Below are 20,000 nucleotides of genomic sequence, written 5' to 3' on the forward strand. Positions count from 1 at the left end.
TTCGGAGGATAGGTGCTTTACATGAGATTCCACTTCCTCTCTTCTGTCATTGTGCAGGCGTTAAAATTCAAACTAGCTAAAGCAAGTTTTAAACCGGTTAGGAGTTTAATTTTTCATTCATCCAAATACTGGACGACATCGGGGAGATCCGTGCAGAGGTTTTTTCTCCCTCTCGCTAGAGAGAACAATCAAGGAAATCCCTCTCAAGCAGGGTAATCAAAGACGAAATACTGAAAAATCGTGACAATCCCTAGACGCGAACGAAAAACGCTTAGGCGCGTTTGCCCAGCTATACCTCTGTTTCCCCAATGCCAGCCTTAAGGAATGTGGCTTGCTCCCGTATGACCTTGTAGCTCAGTCGGTAGAACAGCGGTGATCTAACCCGAAGGTCATTGCTTCAATTCCTACCCTAGTCAGAGTTTTTCTCAGTTCTTGTGTCGGCCCAAAACCGTAAGTAGGGTTAACGCTCACAAAAATGAAGGGGGTAGTTTCTAAAAAACTGTACATGTGGTGCTGCGTCGGTGGGGAAGTGGTATACAAACAATTTGGTTTTATCAACGGAGTTGATAATGCAAATTGGCCACCGTACAGAGATTCTAAAAGCTAACGTTTCGAGCGTTCGCCCTTCGTCAGAGCGAATCGAGGAATTGTCGGTTCCGTGTAGTTTTTATAGTAGAGTAGGAGCTACGCTATTGGTGGTAACATGGCAACGTGAAAAATAGGAATATATTCGTTAAATGAAAAGCGTTCGTTAATACCTTGAGGATTAAGGGTGCCGACTTGGAAGATGAATTTTTGTTCCAGATTCAAGCGGCTTTCCGTCGTACCTAGATGTAGGGAAAGGCCTCAGATAACCATGTGTTTTTTGGATTGGTTGGGGAGATTAAAATGACGAGCGACTGGCTTAGATGCTTACCACCAATAGCGTAGCTCCTACTCTACTATAAAAACTACACGGAACCCACAATTTAACCTCAACTTTTAGAATCTCTGTACGGTGGCCAATTTACATATCAACTCCGTTGATAAAACCAAAAATTTTAACGCTCACATGGTTCATATGGGGTACAAAACTAGCACTTCACATTACACTCTAATTAGTTAAGTCTGTTGAAACATAAGTGCTACACGGCCAACGTTTGCAAAAGCGTAATCCTTTCTTGTACTTGTACATGTTCATTGCCGTGACTTTAAAATCTTTTGTTCCCACGGCTTGCTCACGTTTGACCTTGTAGCTCAGTCGGTAGAGCAGCGGTGATTTAACCCGAAGATCGCGGGTTCAATTCCCATCCTGATCAGAGTTTTTCTCTGTCCTTGTGTGGTCCCATTGCCATTAGTAGGGCTAACGCTCACAAGGTTCATATGTGGACCGGGTGAAAAAGTATCATTTCCAGATGGCAAATGGCTAATGTAATTTCATCATTGGGTAGCGGTTTCGACTCCGACCGGACCGGCACTCATGGTCTTAAAATAACTGAGGAGAAAGTGCTGCCTTTGTAATTACACCCGCAAATGGTTAGACTTTCAAGTCTCCTCGGATAAGGACTGTAAACCGGAGGTCCCGTCTCATAACCCTTGTTGAAAACAAAATAGTATGGAAACGACCGCTGGAAATACGTCTGCGTTCAAAGGCTATAAAAAAACCACTCACTACTCGAAAAGAGAAGGGGACGTTGTCCCCGGTGTTGTGGACTGTCCTAATCTGGTCGGGGGCATTTTTCACTTCCTAAATAAATTGTATGCGTAACAAGCAGAAGATCTGGCAAAAATCCCCCGCAAAGCATTGTAAATTAGTCCTGAAAAGACCTGAGGGGAGAGACTAATAACTTCACTTCAAGGTGTGCTTTGATTGAAAAAAGGGAAAGGAAAGGAACTTTTTATTTAAATGTCTAGTCGTTCTAGCGCTGGAGCACTCATTGTGGACACTGTAAACTGAAATTAACAATTAACACAAATCAAGTCAACTGTTGGTTTTTGAGGAGAGGAGAAACCAGAGTACCGGGAGAAAAACCTCTCGGTGCAGAATGGAAAACCAACAAACTCAACCCACATATGACGCCGAATCAGGGAATCGAACCCAGGCCACATTGGTGGGAGGCGCTGCAGCATACTTTGATATCCCTCCAATAACAACTCATATGATGAAACACATAAAAATGCACCCAAACTAATAGAGGTTCTGGTCCTGACGGAAATGGCACTAAAGTACTAATTCACGGCGTGATTTTTTTCGTGATTCACAAGCAATGTTTTGTCATCGGAAACTTTTTGTTATCGGCAAATTAATCGATGCCAACTTGCCTCTTCTGTGGAGGCCCTTAGCCATTTTTGTAATGATATCAAGGATAGGGACTTTCTCATACTCAACATAGCAACTTCGCTTCATAACAAGCGTGAACACATGACTGCATCCATGGGGAAACTAACCCTGACACAAAGAAAGAGCAAGTGTTGTCTGTAACTTTCTCGCAATCTGACTTTGGTTTTTCTTTTCCAAAATGAAGCGAGCAGCGTTGTCGAAACTCTTTTTCAGATTGCGGGATTACAAGCAATTGTAGTGAAATATAGTATAGTGTCGTGTAGTGTAGCGTAGTGTAGCATTGTAGTGTTGTATAATGTTGTGTTTTCCATGAACTATTGCGGCTTCACTGCAGTAATTGTGTTACGCCATAAAGCGGCCGTCTTTCTTTCTCCTTCTTTTCTTTTTCTATAATTCTGCTTATCAACGCCACCTATCATTTCTCCATGGTTAGTTACTTAATTTAGTCTCTCAAATCATAGATATTTTGTAACGTCTCTGTTATTTGCACAATAATGACCATCAAATCGGCCATTAATCAGCTTTAATCCGAGGTAGATTTTTATCAAAACAGCGTCCATTTTTGTCAAGGATCTATCTTTCGTCTTTTACCCGCACTTCGCATAAACGTTTCTTTCATTCATTAGTCCTTTCACGGGAACGAATGATTCAACTGTATGGTTTCATAGTTCAGTTGGTATAGCATGCATTGCACCGACATCGCATAGGTCATGGGTTCGAATCGCGTTCAAGGCGCCTGAACTTTTTTAGATGTTTATAAGATAGAATTGCTTAAATTGTCCTGCAGTGCAAGGATCACTTCCAACGTTCGATTTATATTGCTTCATTTCTTTCAGGCCAACATCTGTATTATCTATTCTGTTTGTGCTTCTTATTTTTTTTGCAGTTAGTTTTTCTTTTCACCTTAATTGAACAAAAATTAAGGTCTTAATAATATGGGTGACAAATTACTCCTTAATTTTGGCGCGAAATTTCAGCGTTAATTTATAATTTCACATGTGAAATTACATTGTTGCCATGGCAACTTAATAGTGCTAAAATGGCGTCCAGGTTTGAAAATTAAGGAGTAATTTGTCACCCATGTTATTAATAGCTAATCAAATGGTATACCCGTGAAATTAGGGAATATTTTCACTTGCGTTTTGTCCAAAATCAAATAATTTCCCTCGCCTAAAGGCTCGGGAAATTATTCGAATTTGGACAAAACGCGCGTGAAATTATTCCCTAATTTCACGCGTAACCATTTGATTACCCATATATAAAATAAGTGGCGAAGCCGAGAATTTGTAAATGTGATAAAACACCGACGAGAACGTGACTTGCTAAACGTGTCTACAGGTTGTTTTGTAATACAATACACTTAAGCGAGGAAGTATATATATGAAGGAAACTTGTCTAAGACATTGATTAAAAAACAGTTCTTTTGTTTTTCTTTCATGAAGTGTAAATGAGTTATAATAGGCAGGTTCATACTAGGGAAGAAACAAGGATTCAAGTATGCGCGAGTTCTACTTTGAATGTGACCGGGGTTTATTTTAGTTGAAGTACCTTACTGTGTAACCATAGAAACGAGATATCTTCAGAAAAGCCAGAGTACGATCTCAAGTCTATAGTTTCATCCCCCTCGAATGCGTACTTGAGAAAATCAAAACACGATAAGGCGTCAAGTAAGTCTAAAGTGCAGTTATGGCCTACTAGGACCCTAGTACAATATTAGGCGAGTCACCCAATATTGTACTGGAAACTATACTACAAATATACAATACACATTACTATATTTCAAAATACAAGAAATTTGAAAGTTAAAAATATTTATAAAATTGTGAGACCACTGCGCCTTTTAGGTGCGATGGTTGCAACATAAAAGGTTTCCTACAAGACCAAGTAACTGACTAGAGGTTGTATTCAGTTAGTTAGTGAAGAGGTCCTGACTCGGTAAAAGGAACTCAATTGGGCGATCTAATCTCATAAGCTTTTCTACATTGGGTCTTTCTTTCCTTTAATTTAAACGTTGCTGAGGCCAGTCGAAGACAAAGCGACAAGGTGAAGGGTATAGTAGGAAGCTTACGAAACGAGGACGACGACGGATACGAGGACTTAATTTAAAAATACGAGTTCGCGTTATTCATATCACTACGAAACTATTTCATGTCGTTTCGCAGTAAAAATGTGTAGTAAATGTCGAGGAATTAAACTGGTATGAGTGAGTTGGAAGCGTAGAGAGAGAACTGAAAATTCATCGTCATGTGCTAACGTCCTCCACAGAACCTTGAATTTGGTCATTTCACGTCGTCATTTGGGAGATCACGGCAAAGAAATGTACCAAAATATAAAACGCACGTGCAGAGCGTGCAGAGCCATTGTTTTTGCTCACTAAACCTATTGTTTTGTAGCGTCGTCGTTGCCATCGGCGTCGTGGTTTCGTAAGCTCCCTAGTATAATGAGTTCACTTGTTGCCATTCTCCATTCTATAGTTGCGGCGGTGCGATCTGACTTGTAGCCGGAGTAACATTATGCCGAAATGAAATAATACGCGTTGTGGCAGCTTTAATTCAGCCGGAAAGAAAAACCCATGTGTGCGGTTATAACTCCAGAGGAGGCTAGAATCCATGGAATATTCTTTATGTATGTGTTAATAAACAAGCAGGAGTGTTTTAGTTCAACCATGAGGCGAAGCTGACTGGTTTTAGACCCGATAAAAAACGACAAGCGCGAAGCGAGTTTTTCGAACGATTTAAAAAACATTCCACAACAAGAATGCCCCTCTGCAGTCCGAACAAAGGTTCAAATTGTCAGAGGAGCACATTAGCATACAGCAAAAACAAGCTGCGCCTTATTAATATTCCGTTTAGGAAGAATCTTAATCATTTTTTAAAGCTCATGCACGTGAAGTTTTACCGATGACTTAAAAAACTCATTAATAATTCATGAGCCTAACAGCCTATCAAAACACCGATAAAACGTCACGTGCATGAGCTTTATATCTTGATAAAACACTCCTCGTTAGGTAACCCCTCTCGTTGGCTCATTAGTATTCTTTATATAAAGAATACTAATAAGGCATAGCTTGTTTTTCTTGTATGCTAATATTCACGCTCTTTGTGGAATGTTTTTGAAGCCGTTCAAAAAACTCGCAGCACGTGTTTTATCGGGTCTAAAAACACTCGGCTACTGCTCGTTTTTTAAACATTACCTGATAGGCTGTTTCTCTCATGAATTATGAATGAGTTTTTGGAAGAGGGCTAAAGGAACTGGAGTGAGCTTTACGAAGCAACAGCAATCGACATTAAATAGGGTATAGGTAGAGTATCATTGCAAGAACAAGATCTTTTCCATTAGTTCTGTTCTACTTTTATATATGTTCTTTGCACCAAACATCAGTCTTTGATACAGTCTACACTTGGTGTACTTAGCATTTTCACGTGTGACATTCGTGAGAATACAGGTTAAATCCTCCAATTTGTCTCATTTTTTGTCCAAAGGGACTGTAAGAGATGAAACGGTGCAAAGTTACACAAATTTCTCAAAACGTTTCACGAACTTCGAGTGAAGGGGGCCAAGAGATAACTGAAGGAACGTGTCTTTAATCTGATTTTCTTGCGTGTTGCACCTGATCTTTATGAACTGTAGGCCGCGTGTACACGTACAATCCCTTGTCTGGGTCCCGTTTCATTCAGAAAAAAAAGACTAACGTGTTGGTGTTATTCGCAGAGGCCGATTCGAACGTGTGACTTATAAACTCGACCTCAGATTGTTTGTGTAGTTTTCAAAGTCACTCTGTAGGGAAGAAAGCCCAATACGGTTTTGTTATCAATGGAGACTACACAGGAAAAAAAGACCTTATTGCCTGTGCAAAGCGATGTCAGGGTTGGTAAGCCAGACATATATGCTCACGGATCAAACAAAAAGGTCTCAATAATAACGTAAGTATTCAACGAGAATCATTAGATATCTTGTATTTTTCCCTACAAGGCCAGTGATAGATAGCCGCCGCCAGTCATTACAGAGCTAACAACTGTTGCAAGTGACGCAAATAAACTCGCAAAAGTTCTTTCGCCTTTGTGTAACTTGGTAGCCGGGTGTAGTCTTTTAAAAAGCTGTGTTTTGTTAAAAGGAAAACATGTTAATGAAGTATTTATTAAAATACTAGCGCACATACCACCAATAAAAAAAAAATGTATGTTATGTTATGTCTTTGTTTTGCTATACTAATTACTCAGTGACTGGAAAGTAGAACCAGCTGTTACTTGCCCGCATGCATTTTCCCGCTATGAGTGATGCTCATGACATAATGCATTTGCCTGCAATCGCATGCATTCCATGGAAAGCAAAAGAATACCGCGTAATCGAGTTACAACGGGTTACATCACGAAAACAATCCCAATCATATTAGCGGCTTCCAAATTTTGTCAAGCCGCTAGGCCTACATTGATTGCGCTGGGTAGTTTTTTAGTACATTTCGAGTGCTCTTGAGAACACTTTCGCCTTTTGAGGAAAATTTCAACAAGTTCTCTCATTTTGCGAAACATTTTAAGCTCTTTCTTCGTATTCTGGGCTAGCTCACAGCAGCACTTGGCTTGAAGAACGGTCTTCAACATATATCTGATCGTGAGATGAAGTTACTGAACACACAAGAGTTTACATGGTTCAAATGAGCTTGAGTCAGTGTTGCCTTTTATGTAAAGCGATTTGAAACCAAAAATGTATTACTAAAGTATTTTTGAGGCTTTCCCCAGGGGTTTTGGGGAAACGGAGAACATGGCTAATTTGAACTGGGGAACAGGGAGTGTCTCATTTCCTTTGCTTAAAAAAATTAATGTCTTATTAACTTGAAAATTTATAAACAACGCAAGGCCAATTTTTTGGTAAAAAAGGCATACTGACGAAAATCTCCAAGGGAATGTTTAGCAACTCTTGAGAACTATTTCTAAATTTTGAGCCCATTTTTGGAAATTCGAGCATTATTTTGCGCCTTTTTTGAAGCTATTTTGCGGTTATTCCATCGCTGCCCGAACAGACCTGCTGGACGTTTAGGCGGGCTGCTGAAAAAGGGGGAGACCATGCCGGGCGGGGCGAGTTATCTCATATAAATAGACCCCAAGGCTCCTCTGGGGAAATTGTATGGGAAAGATATGTATACCGCTATAATATTACAGCAAGGGAGGAGTCTTTCCGATGTAGTATGAAGAGCAAGTTAGGCCATTTGCTCTTTGAAGTAATTTGATATTGATCAAGGTCTTTCTTCATTAAAATATATAGAGACGGGCATGAGTAATGAATCTACCCTCCAGGCAATTCTTTGTTCAGTCAATAAAAGATGAGAAAGGACAGATCCTTATGTCTTGCTTATTACGTTTCTGTACTACATGGCGTTAGATATTTTCATGTAACAGCAAAGAACACCGAAACAAGGCAGTGTTATAATTAATGGTTCGTGATTGCCAACCAATAGGCCAAGTTCGATATATCAATATTCAAACATGGCTGTGAGGCTTTGTGGTTAAATTTAAATATTGCATGTCTGAATATTGCTACAGTCGAACCTCCCGTAAGCGGACACCCTCGGGACCAAGGGTAAGTGTCCGCTTTAATATGGGAAGTTGAAAAATAAAAGTGTAATAGAGGGCATATAATGCACCACAACAAATCATTTTAAAGTTTTAATTAAGTTTTAATTAATTAATGGAATTCTCTTGAAAATCATACACGTTCTATCACAAGCAGAAGCTTGTTTAAAAACACGCTCAAACGTAGATATATAGCATATATATATATATATATGTAAATAGTACTTTTTAACTTCTTAAATACACGATCACATCAGCTCCGCTGTAATTTTTATCGTGTTTAAATAAATGTTGTTGTTGTTGTTAAGACAACTTGTAATTGTGCTTAAAGGTGTAGACAGGCCAATCACGATTCCTATTAGTCAAGATAGGAAATTCAAGACCTTAGGCATTCCTCTAAGACTTCCCCTTTCTATGTAAAATTAAGGGAGGGTTTTTTAAGATTTCTCTCAGTAAGGACTGGTTTTGTATAAGATGTCATTTGTTTATTAGAATATGTTTGAGATCGAGTGAAGAAGTTCCTGAAGCGTGCGTCTAACTCATCAACGGTTCTTAGTGGCCCTGGTTCGATTCCCAGATCCGGCGTCATATGTGGGTTGAGTCTGCTCCGACAGGTTTTTCTCCGAGTACTCCGGTTTTCCCCTCTCCTTAAAAAGCAATATAATTTGATATATACATTAACTTGATTTGATTTCATTTGTGTGCGGCCCCACAAGCTAAATTCAGCTTTAAACATTATCGTGTGAAAATAAAGTTATTATGATGATGATGATGATGATGATGATGATTATTATTATTATTTTTATTATTTTTATTATTACAGGAAAGCGGATAACTAATTGTAATCAAAATGACTATGTTTTGTCTTGCACAGTGTGTGATTAAACCATTAAAATCGAACACATTTCGTTAAAAATTTTCTTGAAATTGTTTACTGTCCGCTTACGGGAGGATATTTTAGACCCTGTGGACCCCGCATAGGTATTCGTGTCCGCTTACGAGAGATATCCGCTTACAGGAGAAATCGACAGGACCGCGCTTTGGTGTCCAGATTCGGGAGGTGTCCGCTTACAGGAGGTGTCCGTCAGTAGAGGTTCGACTCTTAATACAAATACATGTTTATTACGTGCACCCGACCACCTCGCCCGAGCTGCTTTGACCGGAGGTGTGATGGTGGTGTTGAGGGTTCCGGTCTCGACCGAGTCCCCCGTGTACAACGCCGAAGAAAATAAAAGTTACTGACCACAAGTCGTAGTTAATCGAGATGTCGTTGTAAGTTTAATGCAATTTTCGAATTCTGAAGTGAATTTGGCAAGACTTGCACGGGAGCAATGCAAAGAAGTAGATCTGACGGAGCTTTGCTGCGTGCCGTAGACGAAAAAAGACCGTTGCTTTCTGTTCAAGGCGAACCAAATTCTTCTTCTCCAGACAGATTAAGCCTTGCTTCTAGTGCTTCATCTACAAAGTAAGTTAATTGTAAAGTATTTGATTTTCAAAATCTGAACTTCACAGTAACTTACTGTAATTGTCAGTTATTGACCCACTTCACGTTGAAGGACTGTCTTGTCGGAAATCGAGGTCAGTGCATGTGACATGATTATCAGTACAAGTGGTTTTTGTGAGTAATCTTAAATACTTTGATATATTGCATGAAAATGAGCATCGGAGAGGTAAATTGTATGTTGCGTATCTTTTATCGTTATTTTGTGAGACTTTGCCACAGAGATTCTAAGCAGCGACCATAAGACGACGTCGAATTGTCAGCTGAATGAACGCTTTTGGGGCTCGTATGCTTTGGTTTGTGCTAATCTTCCGATTCCAAAATAATATGTTTTTATTATTTTCAAAATTGTTATGAGCAACATAATTTTTTTCCTGATGGTTTACTTTCACTGTTAGGAAAACTTGGAGTCTGCGTCACGTAATCTGAGCTGTGAACAAGTTGGTGCGATAGCTAAAGTGCAGAATGATTTTAGTTACAATAGATTATAAAGCGTGATAATCATGAGACAATCTAAGCTGGTCATAAAAATATTAACTAAATATATCTCATTGCAAATATGGAGTACTTAGTTTTATATACTTTAAAAAGAGATGCTTGTGTGTGAGTCATAAATCACAGTGGGAGCAGAGTAGTCCCACCCATAATTATGGTTCAGGTTTGATTCCCAGACTTGGCGTCATACAGTGGTGAATGAGAGTTGAGTTGAATTTAGACTGCGAGCAGTCTCTCTTTTGCTCTGGAATTGGTGAACTGTCAATGGCCGAAGCTGCAGGTTGAAAAAATTGTGGGCGTCGGTTAGAGTGAAAATGGTTTCATATTGCGGTTTGGAACCCCGGGGCTCCAGTGACGGAGTATTCTTATTGGTCGATCTCAGGAGATAAATGTCAATCAACTCTTAATTTCGCGGTAATTTGGAGGCTGTACTCGGTCTTCTTGAAAATCAAGATGTTTTGGCTATTCTGCCCACATTTTTGTTCAAAAGCTTTGTTAATCAAAGTTTCAATGTTGCAAAAGGTGTGATTATTATCGCAAGGATGCTCCAGCAATCCGATTATCGCTAAATTGTAGAAGTAGTATACTCTAATTTACAGCTACCATTTTCCGATTTTATATCACTAAGATTGTTACCTATTTTATGATTTAAGTCTCTGATTCTACCTACATTGTATTTTACGGCCGATTTACGATTTGCTTTAGATTTTCATTCTCTGACTATACGATTTTACCGAAGACACTTAAGAATTTTATGATTCTTCTGATTTTACGTTTTCATTTTCACCTTAACATGCTTTGGAAAATATTCAACAATTCTTTCGATTCAAAGCAGTCTTCAACACTAACTTTCTTACTAATTTGTCCTTTGGGCAACTAGTTTTGTTATTTTTTGGTTCCCCATGGGTTTTTTTTTCGGTTGCCCACCTTCTAAAGACCTGTTGCCCATTAAAACTCAAAGGAGCCTCGTAAAAATCTCAAATTATTTTGTGTAAAATGTGGGTAAAATTGGTTTGAAAGAGCAGCCTGACTCCTGCCGTGTGTCCATGGTGTTGTAGAAGCCTTCACAGCTTTGCTTTGACAAGAATTATCTTCAAGCAATTTTCCTTTTGTATAAGAGATCAAGGGAGATTCCTTGAATATCTCTCTGAAATGAGGCTGGTTTTGAATTAAATGTCATTATTTTGTCCAATAGTTTGTTCTTTAAGCCTTAAAAAGTTGGTTGAAATTGCTTAAAAAAAGGTAGAGTTTTCTTGTGTGCTTGTATTGTTCCTCCTTCCAATCTGTTTTGAGGTTTGTACATTGTACCAATCTATTCTTAACAGAAAAATAAGTGACAGCAAAGTGTAAATGTTGTTTTAATAATGTTTTTAATTGTATTTTTGGTGACTACGTCATATTGCTAGTCACTTTTCTTTGTTGCAAATCGAATCGTTCTGCAAAATAAATTATTAGCCGAACAAAAACTCTGATTGCCCGATCGGGCAAGTGTTAGAGTTGTTTTACTTGCCCACGGATATATTTTGCGGAATGATTTCCGTACAGGTCCCTACTTTATTATGCATGCAGAATAAATAAATTATTCATTCGCGCTATTGTTTTGTAGAACAATACGTATACCCAAGAGAACCGAATATATACATGGGTAATTTGTACTTAAGGGATGAATAAAAACGGATCTCATCTTTTCTCTCCGTCCCTCTCTCTCTTCTTTCCCTTCATCGCCCACACCGTTATTCGTTTTTGTTTCAGCTTTCCTCTTTCTATCCATTCGTCTTGTTCTTATTTCCAGACCCCGCTCGGCTTTTTCTGCCATTTTATCCCATGATATGTCACTCGCAGCTTGCCTTGAACTCCGACCCACTGTAAACCTCTGGATTACTTGTCCCTGTTCTTTACCACTGAGTTAACGTTTCAAGTTGCTAATTCACACCTTGAAAATGATATTTATTTTGAATTCTGGCTGACTATTTACATAACAATGATACGTAATTATATACACGTGCCGCGCCGAGCACCTACAGTCGAACTTACACTTGTAGGTTACCGTTAAAGAGATTCCTGTTTTACTACTCTTGAAACAACCCATCCCTTTAATAATGCTAACCGTAACCCTAATTACGACTAAAGGCACTGTTTAGGCTTAAGGTTAGTCCCTGTGATAGTTTTAGGTTTTCCAGTATTGCTGTGAACTGTGACCTGCTTTTCCTTCATGCCCCGTGCGTGCGGCACACTTATAAGTTCACTGCGTGGAAGAGTATACCATGCTTAAAGTCTGATTGGTGCATCTTTCATGGGAAACTTTCATGCACGATTTCATTGCAATTAAAATCGTTTCATATTTCCCTTCTTTTGAAGCAAACTTGTGTCTTCGTAATAATCAAGATGGCTACCGAAGTAAAAGGGTCACAGCAATGGAAGATTTGATCATTTGGAAATTGTCCCTGCTTTATAGCCTTTCCATAGTTGTGCATAGAGTGGTGCAAAGAAAACATTTTACTTTCGTCTTCCGTATCCAAAACCTGTGTGAAAACGCAGTCAGTTGGCAAAGACAAAGTGCCGCATCGGGAGATGGATCTGTTTCGCGATGCTCAGGAAAAAACTGCAATGGATAGCCTTCAATCCGCCAGAACACATATTAATTTTCTGACCGTAAACTATCCTTGAAAAAATATTAGCCCTAGCTACCTGTGGCCGGAAAGTTTACAACTGCCTACAAGACAAGGGCTAACATCATCTCACCGCAGTTAACCATCGCCTAAACTTCGTCGACCCAGACAAACGAGCCCACAGCAGGGCATTGAAAAGACATGATGGGGAGTGAAACGAAGTATGCCTCGTAGGGGAACATCCATGGATCTCTACCAAAGCTATTTACTTGGAAGTATCATTGAGCATATTGCCGATCTCTACAAAGAGCGATAAATCGCAAAATCCCTCTAAATGCACCGTTCGTGATCCTAAATACAGGAAAGGAAGAAAATATACACTTTGCAGTGTCTCGGCGAATTTTTAAGCAGACAGGAAGAGCAATTTCTCGATAAAAAGAGCAGGTAGCCATTAAATTTCTTATGACAGTACTTTTACTTAGTTTGTTTGTTATGTTTGCGAATCTGAACCCTATTACAACGATTGCTTGAAACTCCACTTCTTGCGCTTATTCTGAAACTGAAAAATGGGTAAAATTGCAGGAAAAGTGCCGAAATTGCAGGAAAAACTGTTCGATTTTCCGTATTTCAGACAGAAGTTCGACCGACTTTTTTTAAGTCCATATAGACTTTAGAAAGAAAGAGCAGAGCGCCACAGTCCCAAAGGACGTCTATTGTTATCGCTATTGTTTTCTTGAAACAAAGGAGTGTATGCATAATGAAGTAGGGACCTGTGCGGAAATCTTGCCTATTTTGCTTCCCCCAGGCAATCGGGCAAGCGTTAGTGTCAAACACTGCAAAGGTGTCCAAAATAATCAAGCAACAGTTGGCTTTGCGAAAGGATTGTTTGTCCATTGTTGTTTCACGAGAAATTAAAGATCCATCATCATCTGCTGTAGTCGAAGACTTTGATTTTGAACAGTGAGGTGTGTTGCGAAATTTGCTTGAATATACCTTGGTGATATTGCTTCCTTTGTCCTGGGATATCTGTTACTTTTTCACATAGGGAGAAGGCGAGTAACTTTGTAATGTAGTAATTCCAAGCTTCTCTAAAGTAAAGTTCAGCGAAAGCCTTTCTTCTCCCTTCCGACATGAGACGTTAAAAATATTTTCCATTCTCACATACGATGTATTCGGTTGTTGGGCTTCTGAAGGCTCACCGGTGCCGCTTCTTGATGGTAAAGTGCCATAAATTATTTTGAAATTTTGAAGGAACTCTATGCATAAACAGCAAAAATCAGACATGGACGCCTTTTTATTTGTTGCTGGTTTTTTGGTGTGGAATATTATTCAACAAACATTACACCTAATTTTCGGCAAACGCCCATTCCCACAAGAATATTTTTCCAATGGGCATAGCAGCAGGATGATGAGAGCTGTCAATCTGTCACTGGCGTTGCAATTGAAAATGCAATATGAAGGCATTGCGTCTCTCTTTTCGCTCCAAAAAACGCTTGCGGTATTTACGATCCGCAGTTTCAGTCATTTTGAAGTTTTTGTTCGTCTCAACGATTTTAGAGCAAAAGAGAGACTGCTCCCAGTCTAAGTTGAATTTGTTGGTTTTCTCTACTCTTCTCTGAGAGGTTTTCCTCTGTGTACTCTGGTTTTTCTCTCTCCTCAGAAACCAACTCAGCATTTGATATAATACATGTGTTGATTGGATTTCTGTAGAGTTCCCCGATAAGTGCCTCAGTGCTAAATACACTTGACACTTAAATAATTTTCATTATTATTATTATTACTATTATTGATAGAGTTAGTAGCAGACGTTTCAAAGTCATTGTGACAACATTCTCAAGGCAAACTATAAAATAAATTAATGCAAAGATTTGGTTTCTATACTTTTAAAGGTCTCTAAAAATTAGCACAATAACAAAGCTTTACAAATTCTTTAAGCGAGTACCTTTGGGTGAATCAAGTCAGTTTGAACATTTAAGGATGGTTTCACTTTTCGTAAAAAAATCATTGCCTTAATTCCTGAAACCATCCTTAAATTAATTTGTAAACTGACTTGATTCAATTTTCATGCAAAGGTATTCACTTATACATGTAGAACTTGTTAGCCTTTGTTATTATGCTAATCTGTAGAGTTTTGAAAGTGTAGAAACCAAATCTTTGCAATAATTTATTCAGTTTGCCTCGAGAACGGTGTCACGATGACTCCCAAAACGTTGGCTACTAACTTTATCAGTTACTTCACTTGTTTGTGGCTAAAAAGACCAAGATTATTGCTACCTCAGTGAGTGAGCCTGAAGCGAACAAATGAGGCAGTTCTCTAATCAGGAGAAGCTAGAACACATTTTCTTCGAAATGCAAGGGATTGTGGTCAAAGGTGCAAGGAATTGTGGTTATGCACGAATGGAGGAATTAAGATGTGTGGTATGATCTCCATTTCGCTTCTTGTATCCTCAAACTACAGATAGTTTACACTGTCACGCAACAAAAGAATAAATTCGAAATGCACAGTATTATCTTCCACTTCATTTCTAATAACCTCAAACTACAGATAGTTCACGCTGTCACCCAACGAAAAAGTACGGTAAATTCGAAATTGTTCAGTCAAAAAGGTCAAGAACTTGGAATGTCGTAGGAAACATTCAAGTCTCTTATTAAACCACCTCTTCAATTCTCAGGTCTGTGCAGTACATTGTTTCTGGAAACTTGAACAATTCTTCAACCTCCTTGTGATTTTGATTCTAGAATTTCATGACCTCACAGTGAAAACCATATATTGTTTTCTTTCTTCTTGGAGGTCCAGTTGGGGACACTTTGGGAGTCTACATTTTGTACCGTCTTGCTCAAGACCTATTAAAATCCTCCTTCTATATCACGCAGGAACCGTCGTTAAGTTACCGCAAGCATAATTATTAAACATCTCCCTTCCCCTTGGGAGCATTTCTACCATTTGCAATGGGTAAACTAGTTGTTGTTATTATTATTATTATTATTATTATTATTATTATTGTTAGTGCTCTTCTATTTGGGTAGATGATACATGCAAATCAAGGCAAATCAGAGCAGATCAAATGAATTGTTGGTTTTTGCGGAGAGGGGAAATCCCAAGCACAAGGACATAAACCTCTTGAAGCAGAGGAGAGAGGCTATAAACTCAACTCACATGATGCCAAGTTTGGGACTCATTGATGGAAGACAGTTAAGCTTTCACCACAGCACCAACCCTTTTCCAATCCATTTAAAGCTTAAACTCTTACTGGTATTTGGAGTTGTGAATGCAACTGGTTTAATTACTGTAGGCAGTGGAAGGGAATTTAAAAAGTCCAAACAAAGTTGTCTTAATTTTATTATTTTATTAATTTTTTATTTTAATTTTTTTAAAGGCCCATGTTCACCAAAAAAACAGCGCATTGTGTTGAATTTTGCCCAGACGGAAAATCTGAAAATCACTGACTACCAGACCAAGATACTATTTCAAAACAACAACACAAGTGCGCAATGTCTTTTGGGTGACCATGGTAGTTGAAAAAACTTTTATTTTGTTAATCTGAGCACATGGAAATACAATACACAAACACTTGCATACCGAATTTACTGTAGCCTTCATTTTGTTTCCTATCTCAGTGCTTGCATGTGTGGAAAAAAAGCGGAATCAGTTATTTGTGAATGTAAAAATATATATAAAGTGGCTATTGATGAGAATTTTTTTGTTCCCACTTCTGTGATGCAAAACGTTATTCCCTCTTTGCAAAGCTGTTTACTCTAGGGAGCTTGTAGGAAGCCACTACAAATCAGGATACTTTTTGACACTTACTGCTCAGATTTCTTTTCAGAATTTTAGCTCTTTCAAATGACCCTTTTAATAATGATCAATAATTATTATGTTTTACTATTTTAGTTTCTAATTACTCTAGTTTTCTACAATCCTTTAGTTTTAAAAATCCAGATGATAGCAACAAGTATGATGGACAGAATTCCAGACAAGCATCCTTTGTTGATAAAGAAACAAAACATTCCAGCATGAAGAGGAAACCGTTTCATTATAACACTCTGAAGGATCCACTGGAGACTTCTCATGATCAAGAAATGGCTGCAAAACATAATCGCTATAGATATATATCCAAACTGTCAGGACACACTGTGGTGAGATTATAACAAGTCTACTTTCTTACTTACATGTAGACATTGATTTAGATAACTCTTTAAAGATTTCAACTTGTGCATGAAGTCCTAGAAACATGATGGTCCCCATTAAGCATGAAAGGACAATGTCATGAGGAATGAATCAGGCAGTGCTATTAATTCACTCTTTGACTATAAATCTAAAAACGAAACAAGAATGGCACATAGTGCAACTTGAATTCCTTAAGTCTCATTACTCAAAGACAAGCTTACAGTATAATTATACATATACCTGTATGTCAGTAGTGCTTCACAAATCAAAATCAAATGTAATTAATTTGAAGTAGGCCAAATAAAAAAAATGAAAGGGAAAAACTATGGAGTATCCACTGGGCAACAAGCAAATAGACTCAATCAACGTTTGATGCTGAGGCAGAGAATCAAACCCAAGAATTGTCAATGGCAATAATTCTTATACATATTTTACTTGCCAGTACTTTAGGTAACTAACCAGTGCTTGTCTGTCTTCTCTATGTATTAGATCATTCCAAGTCACATTCTTCCGCCCAATCTTTTTCTTATTTTTCCCAAAGAAGAAGAAAGCAAACAAAACAGTCTGATCACAATGTAAGTCTGATCACGGTGTAAGTGATGTGAGTGTATGAGGCCACTCAGTTGGGAGCAGGTCAATTGTTAGACTCATGTATTCCTGTGAAAGGACTCAGTCAATAAATGAAATAAATCTATTTAGTAAATACTAAAACAGTGGATAGCATTGAATGCTGATTGGCTACTCAAACTGCAGATATCCTTTGTTAGTATATACTTAAAACAGTAGATAGCGTTGAACACGGGCGCTGATTGGCTCGTCAAACTCTGAATATCCTGTGCTATTGACCTCCGAGCAACTTGGGGAAAAAATGGCGTCCCGATTTGCTTCCGTGACAAGTGAAGAAAACGTCCAAATTAATTTTTTGTGCTGTATATTATCTCACTGTTTTAGTATATACTAAAACAACTATTCACCTCAGTGTCGGTGGCTAGGGTTGGATATTTACCTTGCTGCTTCGCGGCTCGGTAAATATCCACTGCTAGCCACCTCCACTTCGGTGAATTAGTTGTTAACTATTCACCTCTGAGCAATTCGTGCGGAATTTGCTCCCGAGCATTTTGTAATCTTTGCAGGAATGAATGAGTTAAGATCATATTTTTGTGCTGTATTATCTCACTGTTTTAGTATATACTAAAACAACTATTCACCTCGATTTACTTTTCCTTAATATCCATCAAAATCTAATCACCTCGGTGTCGGTGGCTAGTGGTGGATATAAATATCCACCACTAGCCACCGACACCGAGGTGATTAGATTTTGATGGATATTAAGGAAAAGTAAAGTTGCTATGGGATATGTACATGTACAAGTATGGGAATACATGTAGTATTCCCATGTAAAGGGGAGCATCAGGTTTTATTCTCGTGTACTTTGATTCCCATAGATATGCCAAAATAATGATACCATGCCAGACTTTTATTTATAAAAAGAACAAGAGTTCTGAAACCTAGATGAAAGGTTTTCATGACTGGATGCAGTTATAATACACAAATCCTTCCTTGAGAATGGTGTGTTTATGTATACAGTAATTTCTCACTCAAAGAGATGAGGTCATGGTCAGGTTTGCTTCTACTCAGAGTCACAAGGACTTAGCCACATCTGTAAAGTAGAGTATGATTTCATTTCAGCTTTTCCATTTGGAATACTATGATGGGGACTTCGTTATTGAGCATACCATGGGCCATTCAGCAGGTTTGTTTTGACCTGTCAGGATTTGTTAACATTGATCTTCAGTAGTCTTTAGTAGTGCCGTCTATACCCATCATGTAACCCATCAACCTTGGCCTCTCGCTTGAGTATGACCAAGACCTTTGGCACAGTTTTTCCCAACGATGACCTCTCAGCTGGTGAATAACATGTATTTATTTTTTTCTGAAGCATCTCTTTGGGCCAGACTCTTCAATCCTTGAATCTGATTGGCTAATAGTGTGCTTGTAACAAGTCCAGCTTTTTATGATATGGACCACAGTTAGAATTTTTCCTTGCTAATCATGGCAAATTGAATAGTTTGTAGATATCTTTAAAACAAAGTCAGCAATTGCTCGTAAACAACTTCCGGAGATAGCAAGAATGTGCGAAAAATACAAGCTCTGAGGATAATAAATTTGGATGAGAGTGTAGACAGTAAAAGTGAATTCTACAATCCAGAGGAAGAAACCTCCAATGAAATGATGGCTTTAGAACAAATGACAGCTTTTAAACAAAACAGAAAAAACAAGTTAAATAAGTTATTCACCGGTCTTGATTGGTCCCTAAGGGGAAAAAAACACCTGTACCCTTGGTCTTGAGTATGGCCCTCAGCCTTCAGCCTTGGGCTTAATACTCAAGTACCTGGGCCTCGTTTTTTCCCATATGGACCTCCCTTCTGGTAAATAGGTATAGCACATACATGTACATAATTTCGATATGTAGCCCTAGCACCACTGTCAGTGGAGATTCAGACTAATAATAAAGAGTGATCCATGTTTCCTTTTTCGCAGGCTGGTTTTGCTCTTGGCTTAATTCTTATGATCCTGATGGCTGGGATTTGTCTTTACAGCTGTTATTTGATTCTAAAATCTGCTGAAGATTCAAGTACAGTGAAATTGCTTATTATTTCTTACTTGCATTAACCCATGACTCCTGATCCATGACTCCTGATCTGCACCCCCACCCCCCCTCCCCCCCCCCCCCCCATTGATCGTCTGGCATTCTCCGTGTATTATTAGTGTCACTTCCAGAGGTCGATGGGTTAAGACCTACTGTAGAGGAATTATTATCCTTGCCGACACAATAATTTATTCAAGTTACATTTGGCTTTTGGTATGTTACGTAATTTTTACTGCCAGTGTCATTGTACAAAAATTATCAGTCTCTAGAGATCGGTTACAAACCACCTTCTGCGGAAATGTTTCATGACAGGAAAGGTCAGCATTAAGAATAACAATCCCGACATAATGACGAAAAAGATTAATAAACCTGAACTTGCAATTTTAAATGACGTTTTCGTTACCGTCGCGTCGTAGATCTTAAACTCCGTATTTGTCCCCGGCGTCTGCGGTGATCTGCGGCACACGGTCTGGATGATCGGGAAAGTTGAATCTAGTTCTACTTTCCCGACCATTACGACGCTTCCGAATAAGACAAGTTTTAATGGAAACGTGTGTCTGAGATGGTCTTTGTCCTATCGGCGACACACTATTGTTTGCCTTGAAACACGTGTCATGTCGTGACCAATCAGACTTAGGTAAGGAAAGGTTACGTTTATACAAACGTTGGCCGTGTAGCACTCCGGGGTAG

At 38.7% G+C, this 20,000-nt stretch overlaps 1 protein-coding gene across 3 annotated transcripts in view; it reads left to right on the forward strand.

Annotated features, from left to right (window-relative positions):
- The first annotated feature begins 5,985 nt into the window (after positions 1–5,985).
- Positions 5,986–20,000, forward strand: part of LOC137974326 (sodium-coupled neutral amino acid transporter 9 homolog) — a 42,020-nt gene continuing 28,005 nt past the window's right edge. The window contains exons 1-5 of one of the 3 annotated variants that reach the window (XM_068821246.1): positions 5,986–6,243; positions 16,419–16,629; positions 17,150–17,235; positions 18,350–18,413; positions 19,202–19,295. In XM_068821246.1, the coding sequence (XP_068677347.1) occupies positions 6,134–6,243; positions 16,419–16,629; positions 17,150–17,235; positions 18,350–18,413; positions 19,202–19,295 (565 nt within the window). In that variant the 5' untranslated portion in view covers positions 5,986–6,133. Of the gene's footprint in view, positions 6,244–9,080; positions 9,353–16,418; positions 16,630–17,149; positions 17,236–18,349; positions 18,414–19,201; positions 19,296–20,000 lie in introns of those variants that run through there. The other 2 variants (XM_068821247.1, XM_068821245.1) reach the window with 2 other exon arrangements.

This window comes from Montipora foliosa, chromosome 10, assembly GCF_036669935.1.
Source record: "Montipora foliosa isolate CH-2021 chromosome 10, ASM3666993v2, whole genome shotgun sequence".
Taxonomy (NCBI): Eukaryota; Metazoa; Cnidaria; class Anthozoa; order Scleractinia; family Acroporidae; genus Montipora; species Montipora foliosa.